Here is a 9717-nt window from a genome sequence, read left to right on the forward strand (position 1 = left end):
AAGACACACCCCCTGTGAAAGAATAGACCATTCCAAGCTTTTACTTGTTGTGAAACAATGTTTAAACAACTCTATTCAAAAAGTTGATTAATCAGTTTCATTTGTAATGAAATTTGTACAAACTAATGTCTATTCATAGGCTGTTTTTTATTGTGGATTTTAATTCTGTTGTTTTACACACATTTCTATTTTTAGATGATAATGCCCATTATTTAAAAGTATTTCCTATCTAAGTAGCTAAAAGCACACAATGTTTTTGGCTGAATTATAGAAGTGCATGTAAAATCAAAGAACTTTGAACTGTCAAATTAAAGTTTCCTTATATAAAGCATAAATATGTATATCAAAATTAGCTGAAGGCCAAAATTGGAAAATTCAACCCAAAAATTTGCTTAACATCTGTCCTCCATAATGTTTAGGAGCAGAGCAGAACTTCAGAGACAGTACCTACCAAGAAGCTTTTAGTAGATGAGGAGTTTTTCTCTTTTCCAGAAAACAGCATTGATATTGTGCTCAGCAGTCTCAGGTAAGCCTTTGTCTGATAATTACAGTTGAAAAAGTATCATATTTTACCAAGTTTTTTTATATTGTAGTTTGTTATTTGGAGTTTAATTATCTAATAATCACAGTGACAAGTAAAAGAACCTTATGAGGCAAATAACATATTTATGAAAAGTATGTTTTCTTGAAAGGTACATTCCATCATCAACATAGAGTAAGCCTAACACATGAATGAAAACTGTAAAAAGAAATTCAGATGATGTGAATGATTTGAAATTATAAATATTTACAAAAATGATATTGATTAAAATGCATATACAAAGCATGATTGAAATAAAAACTTAACTGACAATAGCTTGTTTTCTTTAAATGTCAGAGGTTTCATTATTAAAGAGCTATATATTATAATTTTAAAACTTATCTTCTCAAGAGCTGTATTATCAGAACTGTAACTGTTATCTTCTCAAGAGCTGTATTATCAGAACTGTAACTGTTATCTTATCAAGAGCTGTATATCAGAACTGTAACTGTTATCTTCTCAAGAGCTGTATATCAGAACTGTAACTGTTATCTTTTCAAGAGCTATACATCAGAACTGTAACTGTTATCTTTTCAAGAGCTGTATATCAGAACTATAACTGCTATCTTTTCAAGAGCTGTACTTCAGAACTGTAACTGTTATCTTTTCAAGAGCTGTGCATCAGAACTGTAACTGTTATCTTTTCAAGAGCTGTGCATCAGAACTGTAACTGTTATCTTTTCAAGAGCTGTATATCAGAACTGTAACTGTTATCTTCTCAAGAGCTGTATATCTCAATTGTAACTGTTATCTTCTCAAGAGCTGTATATCAGAACTGTAACTGTTATCTTCTCATGAGCTGTATATGTGAGAATTTTACAATTATCTCAACAAGAGGTATATGTCAAAATTTTGAAACTATTGTATCAATAGGAATATATTGGAATTGTATTATCTTGTCAGATAATAATAAATAATAAGTTTAAGACAGATTGTGTTTTCTAGGATGTCAGCATATAATAGAAGCATAGGTGGATAGTGTTTGACTGATTCAAAAGGTAGTCCTGTTCTGTTCACATGACAACTGTCATGGATATAACCATGAATGTAAAACAGTTGTTATTTTTAAATACAAATATTTTAGTGACGATAAAAGATAAAATTATACATAGTTAATAAATTAGTTATACCTGAATGGATTTAAGTTTCCCTTTGTTCTGTAGATGGATATCTATCACATGCCTTTCTCAGGCATGATTACAAAGTATGATTTAAATTTAATGTAAAATAAACACATTATTAACTTTATTGCAAATACTGGTCTAATACTTACTCGTGTAAATTCCCGACCATTTTCATTTGTACAAGGAAAGGGTTGTAACTGATTAATTCAGTTATATGCTTTTTATGTGTGATTTGCATTTTAAAAAATTAATTGGCCATACATATAACAGGTTTGAATATTAACGTTTAAAAACCTTAATTAGCCTCATGTGATTATCAGGTTGATCCATCTGATAACATGCCAAGTTGTAAGTGGTTTATGACTCTTTTTTTCAATAAAGTGAAGTTAAAATTTGATCCTGAAAGTTACCCAAAATGACTCACAATGTATCTTAGAACATGTAGAACCTCAGAGCTTGTGGGGGCTTACATGGACCATAAGTCCCGCACCAATGCATTTGTTTCAGTCAAAATGATCATTAGACACTTTTATCCATGTACTTGGAATGTCCAGTAAGTCTGAAGGTTAGCTTTCTTTATCAGTTTCATAATTATAGATTTTATTGAAATATAGGTTAAATTTATTATTCAAACAAACATTATGGAAATGAAAGAAAATTCAGTAGTGATAATATATTACACATGCACACATCATCATACAAGTACACCATCAAACTCTCATGTCTTGGAACTAAGATGGATATGCCATGGATTTCATACAACATTTATTAGAGCTAAGATGGATGTGCCATTGATTTTGTACACGAGTTAATGACAGTTATTAGAGCTAAGACAAATATGCAATGGGTTTTATATGACTTACTTGAACTAAGACTGATATTCAATAGGTTTTGCACATGAGTTATTGGAGCTAAGATGGATATATATGCTTTGGTTTTGCATATGAGGTACTGACAGTTATTAGAGCTAAGACAAATATGTGTTGGGTTTTGTGCTTGAGTTATTGACAGGTATTTAAACTAAGACATGCCATAAGTTGTTTTTTTTTGGGGGGGGGGGTAATAGTTATTAGACAGTGACCAACCAAGAAATAAAATGTTTTTAAAATTTGTATCTTTTATAATTAGAGGTTTGAAATTCACTGAGAAGAAAAAATATAATTTTACACTAGTTATATGGTATTTTAGAGAATTACACACACACACACACACACTTTGTCATACAAGTACCCCATAAATTCTCATGTTTTAGAACTAAGATGTATATATCATAGATTTTGTACATCAGTGATTGACAGTTATTAGTGCTAAGGCTAATATGTCACGGGTTTCTTGAATCTTTTATTGACAAAATTAGATATTTACATGTATGTTTTTGTAGCCTAATCTTAAAACTTAGATTGCAATTAATATTTAAAATTATCTGGGTAGTAAAAAAGTATTGAAAAAATTTTCTCATAACGTAATCTGAATATTCAAACTTGAGCTCAATCAATGCAGAGAAATTAAGAGTTTGCATTTGTGGCTTTATTGGCTCAAATAAAATTGTCAGTTAAAAAGTTCCACCATTGAGAAGAACATGCTTGCATCAATTCCAAATATATATTGCACAGTGCACAATCATTGTGCTAGCATAAAAATAAAAAAAATATCTGTAGCTCAATATTAGATGAGAATGTGTATTATTTCTTAATTTTGTTTAATGTGAAAAATATTTTGTAATCTCTTACAGTTGAGGAACATTACCTTTGCATTGGAATGTAATTTAGCTCATTATGTTCTTTCTTTATAATGTCAGATGCAACATGCAGTTTTCTTTAAAAGCAATTTCAATTTTTTTTTGTTAAAATTTAAGTTAGTTGTAAAGAATTCATAATTCATAGAATACATATTTATTTATTTTTTAATTGTAAATAAAGGGTAATTGCTAAGAAATGTTAACCATGCATATAAATCATGACCATTGTACCTTGCTAATATTGTTTAATTCAGATCACTCTACTTTCATAAATGTTTTTCTCTTTCAGTCTTCATTGGGTTAATGACCTACCTGGATTGTTTAGACAGGTAAAGAATACTCTTGCAATAGATTGTTTATATATTCAGCAATGATGCAGTAAATGATAATAATAATAAAAGGTTTCATAAATAACCATAGACTATTAATTTCACTCACACAGGAAAGTCAGTGCTTCCTTTAATTTGACATCATTTAGTATGAGTATATGTAATCTGACTTATTAATATTTTTATTAAAGTCCATTGTATATGATCTTTTGTAGTTTTCTAAATCAATAACAAAAAACAGGGCTTCAAACTTGGAAAGATTGTTAAAATATTTTCAACCCTAAAGACAAAAAGAAATTTCTCATTGATATAATCTACAAGTTCATAGAGTGACTAAATAGTTTTATAATACCTCTTTTTTAATGTTTGTGTATTTCTCAATTTTTAGATCCACACTTCTTTGAAAAAAGATGGTGTTTTGATTGCATCACTGTTTGGAGGCGACACTTTGTTTGAGTTGAGATGTTCACTGCAACTTGCTGAATTAGAGCGAGAAGGAGTAAGTCAAGTTAACAAAGAGGGATTTACAATGGTTGTTAAATACCTAAGGTGGCAAAGTAATGACACTTCTGTTGTTATAAAAAGTGTAATTAATCCTTTCTTGATTGGAGGGCCATTAATAATATCATGATTTTTTTTCCTTCTCACTGTGGAAATACATATCCAAATTGCATGAAACTTTATTATAAACTTTCTAAATAATATATAGTTTCTGTTTCAAAAAAAAATTATTAACTTCATTTAGTTTTTCTGTCATTTGTAGATGGTAAAATTTCCAAACTTTCGTTGTGAGATATTGTTTTTGAAAAAAAAAACATTAAAAAGGTTTTCCTTTAGCTTACAATTGCATTTTTTTATTGGCCAAGATGTTCCATTTTGTATATATTATAAGTTTCAACATTCTTAATATTCAATAATATATTTCTTTTGATATTTATTTTTTGATTCAAGCAGCCATTGCTTTCAGCTATAAATTGTAAACAAACACAGCAAAACAGTGACTAAAGACTTATTTGTGAGCTAAAACCTCATCTCTGAAAATGCTATTACTGGTATCGTTGTCATGTTAAGTATCATCATCAGGGTGGTAAATAAATATTTTTTCTTACCAGGACATGTGTGATCAAATTACATTTTACTATACAAAATGAAATTAGTTTTCTTTATTTTATGTCAAAAGTAAGTTCAAAAGAATAGTAATAGTAAAAATGGTTTTGAAATGTAGAGGTAAAAGTACCATAATGTGACCAGTATGGTGTCAAATGCAAAGTTCCATATCAAATTTTCAAATTTAAATAAAATTAATAATTCTAACTCTATTTCAACAATTTCCAAGTCACTATTTTTGTTCCAGCCTTTAATTCTGTGCAGCTCCAAGGAGTATCATCTGTAAATGATGCGTTTATGAACATTAAAATTTTTCTGCCCATCCTGAAGTATAAGTATATATTTGCTGGAAAAACTTATTTCTTGATGCTACTGCATGTGATCTGAACATTTCTAATAAAGCACAGATGCTGAAAGTCTGGACTAGATTTTTACATCTATTTTGCAGGTTGCCTCTCCAGCTGGGAGAACCCTCTCTCCTGCTACAGGTCTGATGTTTTCTCCAGATGCTGCAAGTCTGGACTGGAATTTTGTAGCTATTTTACAGTTCACCCCTTCCTCTTACTGCTGCCTGGATGCTGGTTCCTGGGTGACTGATTTTGGTTGGAACTAGACCAGCCAACATAAGTCCTCACATGTGAGCAGGCTTCCACCTACAACAGAGTGGATGTTACATCATCAATGCTGATTGGTTTTGGACTGGAATTGACCCTCCATGTTGTATTTCCAACTTCCTGACGTTGTCCAGATGTACATTCCCAGGGTTTCTTGCTGCAGGTTGTGCTGGATTTGTGCACTTGAAGGTTTAGGTTCTCAGAATAGAGGTTCCTCTTCCCTTCTGGTTCCTAGACCTGAGCTGAATGGTTGAGGATCCTCCAACCATGGACTGGTCGAGTTCTTCCCAGTGCCACTGGTCTGGACCTCCTGCTTACTGTTCAATGTGCCTTAACCACTCTACACACATTCCTCTTCTTTAGGGATTTGGAATTGTTACCTTGTTCTGCCCTTTGATTGCTACACCACACCTGTTAGCTTCACATATGCAAAGAGTATACCTGTTTCAGATGTGGTGTCATTTCCCACAAGTGTTTCCTTTTCAAAGAGAGGACATACTCCATGGGTGCTCTTCAGATGCTTTTGAAGGGTGCTCATATAGGTAATTTTACACTGATCTCTCTACCTGCTCAATGTGAGATTCTAGCTGTATCTGTGAGTGGAAGTAAGTAATCATATAGGTAGTTAATATTTTCTTACATTGAAAATATATTTCCAATAGATACCTCCTCTCACACTTCCCAACTTCCAGTGTTATTTTTCTTGCCTAATCTTGAAGTGAAGATTGGGTTCAACTACATAGAGGGAGTCAGCTATGTTAGGGGGGGGGGTCACATTCCTGTTGGTGAAGGACTGCTACATCCTTAAACACAGCTGAACCATGTGGAATTAGGTGCAAGCTTCAAGGCTAGTGGCGAACAAAAATTTGCACACTAGAGGGCAGTCAAATTGAGAATAGTTGTAACTGTGAGAAGTATCTATAGGAAATATATTTTCAGTGTAGGAAAATATTAACTTCAGACATTGTCGCAGTATATATTGATAAAAACAGGAAGAAGAACTTATTTTCAAAGGAAGAATTCTCTGCAAGAGATGAATCAATGTGCACAAAAGTTGTATTGTTCAAAAGCTCTAATACTATCTTATAATTGAAAGGCAGTTTTAATGCCTTTTGTCATTTGCTGGATATGGTAATGGCCAAATTAGCCACTAATTTTTGTACAACCAACCCCAATTTATGTCAGCTTGATGATAGCTTATATTTTATTCTTTCACACAAATTATCATCATTTAATATTTTATCCTGTTAGCATTTGAAATAGTGTGTGTTTCTGTAGTATTGAGTGTAACTTATAATAAAAAATTCACATTTGCATTAAATGAAAGTAGATATTACTAGTATATTTGTGTGAATGATCCAGGAATATTTATTTCAGGGATTTGCTCCCCACATTTCTCCTTTCACCGAAGTTAGAGACTTGGGAAATTTGTTGACTAGAGCAGGATATTCCATGTTGACAGTTGTAAGTCTAATGTTGTTTTCTTTGGTACAAACCACTAGAAAGTTTTGTTTATACCAAAGTTTCCTTCATTCTACACCAAAAAATCACTTCAGAAACTTAATTTACAAGTTAGTAGCATAGAGAAAAATCAAAGATAGAAATTACAAGTTTTTTTACTTAGGTTAAAGAATATTGAAACTCTTGAATTGCACCACTAGTTAACTTACTTCATAATATTTTTAAAAGGATGAGGAACAGCTTTTAAAAGTGCACTATCCAAAAGTTTTGTAGTGGAAGCCCATCTACTTCAAATTATGAAGATACAAGCTATTTTAAAGAAATATTATGAAGTTTCATCTAAAATAATGATTAAATTACACATGCTTTAACTTCTTTAACCAAATTATGAACTGTTAAAAAACATTGTACACATTTCCAAAGATTGACATCTTGTGCTTCAATTGAAAATAATTTTATTGTTATTTTTGTAAGATTTTACTAGTGTGACTTTTGCTTAGAATTGCTCTATATTTTCTAGAAAATATGCCTAAGTGAAACATTAAGATTAGTTATTAGGTACACAGTAGTGCCTCATTATTCCTTGCATAGCTTTCTATATTACTTTCAGAGAACGTGTACTGTACATTTGTTTTTGAAACAACTCTTGTCTTTACAGGATACTGATGAAATTAAAGTGTGTTATCCATCTATGTTTGAACTAATGTGGGATTTAAAAGGTGAGGTAATATGATTAAATTTTATTTGTTCATTCTAACCAAAGCATAAAATAGTTGTTCTTTGAGAAGCCCTTATAACTAAAACACAAAGAATTAAAGGGATATATCATACATGTATAATAAATTCAGCCAGAAATAATAGCATGCACAAAAATAGATATTGAACATCTTGAAGCAAACCACTGAAGTGCATTTTGTTATAATCATGCAACAATATTTGTTTGCCCTTAACCCATTACCTGCTATGACCATTTTGTCTTATTGTGAGGGCAAAATCACATTTGTGAATTGAGAAACATTATAGAGAACTTATCTTTTATTGGATTTCAGATTTTATTTTTGTAGATAGTAGCATAACATTCAATTATTTATACAAAATTATATTATTTAATGAAGAAAATCCTAAAATATGTTTGAGACTGTAAATAAGTGCCCTCTAAGAAGAAAATTTTTTTTCAAAATTTAAAAAACAATTTTCCTTCCACTTCAGCACTAGTCCTGCCATCAATGATTGGTATATAAACCTTTTTCTAGTCTATTTTCTTTATAAAAAAGTGTCTGGGCATGTTAAACCTCAGTTGTAAAACTTTAAGCCAATCTTAGTCAAAGGTGTCAATTTCAGTACCATGTTATTCCAGTCACTGTATTTCACGTTTGACAGATCATAGGGTGATAAGCAAAGCACGTGATGAAATGTTGTTCTCTGGATTTTACAATTTGAATGTGGGTGGTGCTTATTATAGTAACTGCCATTTCATGTAGAGGTTGTATTTAGTATTGGCCAATAGTACTTTTCTATAAGCGTTAGAAAACTTGCTCTGGAAAAAACTGTATGGGATGTACATGATTTTTATTATTTTTCTATATTAGCTTAAGTCATGCTGCATCATATATCTATTTATATTAACAATTATATTGAAAAAGTAACTCAAAATAGATATATTTTTTAGGAAAGAAGTTGATCCAAGATTGTTAGGGATATGATCTATTGAGTGGCGAGTGCAAGGTCTTTACATGAATTAGGCTTAGCACTTTGAACTGAAAGAGTTTGTAATTTTCTATATTCTTTTGCATTTAAATTTGTAGTTTTAAGTTCAATAATTTAGCGTAATTTTATATTTAGTTCATAATAATAATATAATTCGGTATTTAGAATGATAAACTTGTATGAGTTGTACGTAATACTACTAGTACTAGTACCACATAAGAATTTTATATTTTTCCTTCTTACAATCTTTACTTTGTAGTAAGACCAACACTTCTGTTATTATTGCTTCAGAATTAAAACAGTCTAACTGATATATATAAAGTTTATTCTGATATTTTGCAAATGGTTCAAAACTCAGTGTACAAGTGACAACAATAAAACCCATGTTGGTTGTCAAGCAGACTAAATACATTTGTCTCAATAATACAGGGAAGCTATGACATTCTCACAGTTGGGATCTCAATACACTGAAGAGCTTAAGTTTCCAATTCCAACATAAATCTTGCCTATAATGAGAGGAATGTGACCAGGACTAATCTTTTAAGTGCTGTAAAGTAATTTTCTTTGTAATTTATGGTGTCTGTATTGTTGGGTAATCTAATCTCTTCTAACAGGATGTATCAAGTATCTAGGGTCAAGCGGTGGTGTTCAAACCACCTGTACTGTAAACTATTACATATCTTTGCTAGTAGTGGCAGTTAGTTTTGTCTGTATAGTGAAACAACATACATGGACATATGTTGAAATAAACTTGTTTGAAAGTTCAAAGAAATGATATTCAAGTACCAAAAAGCTTTCTTACTATCATATCTTCAGTAATGTTGAAATGCGCCTGCGCTGGACTGAACGAGAGTGACCACCAACAGGCATGGTAGTTTACGGCAAATGTACAAAGTTCATGCTGCTAACCTCACAATTTATTCAGCACAATAAATAAAAGTATGGCTGCACTGAAACATAAACTTGAAATAAAAATACATTTATGAAACAAAATTAAAATGTTTATGTACATATGTAAACATGAAATCCTAGTTAAAAATAAAAATATTTATTTATT

General features: G+C 31.0%; 1 protein-coding gene across 5 annotated transcripts in view; it reads left to right on the plus strand.

Moving 5' to 3' along the window:
• The window catches only part of LOC106467628 (arginine-hydroxylase NDUFAF5, mitochondrial-like), a 22074-nt gene that overhangs the window by 7069 nt on the left and 5288 nt on the right, over positions 1-9717 (plus strand). For all 5 annotated transcript variants that reach the window (XM_013927994.2, XM_013927991.2, XM_013927990.2 and 2 more), the window contains 5 exons: positions 420-526; positions 3732-3771; positions 4160-4270; positions 6870-6956; positions 7612-7672. In XM_013927994.2, coding sequence (XP_013783448.1) covers positions 420-526; positions 3732-3771; positions 4160-4270; positions 6870-6956; positions 7612-7672 — 406 coding nt within the window. The remainder of the gene's footprint in view (positions 1-419; positions 527-3731; positions 3772-4159; positions 4271-6869; positions 6957-7611; positions 7673-9717) is intronic.

This window comes from Limulus polyphemus, unplaced genomic scaffold, assembly GCF_000517525.1.
Source record: "Limulus polyphemus unplaced genomic scaffold, Limulus_polyphemus-2.1.2 Scaffold2684, whole genome shotgun sequence".
Lineage (NCBI taxonomy): Eukaryota > Metazoa > Arthropoda > Merostomata > Xiphosura > Limulidae > Limulus > Limulus polyphemus.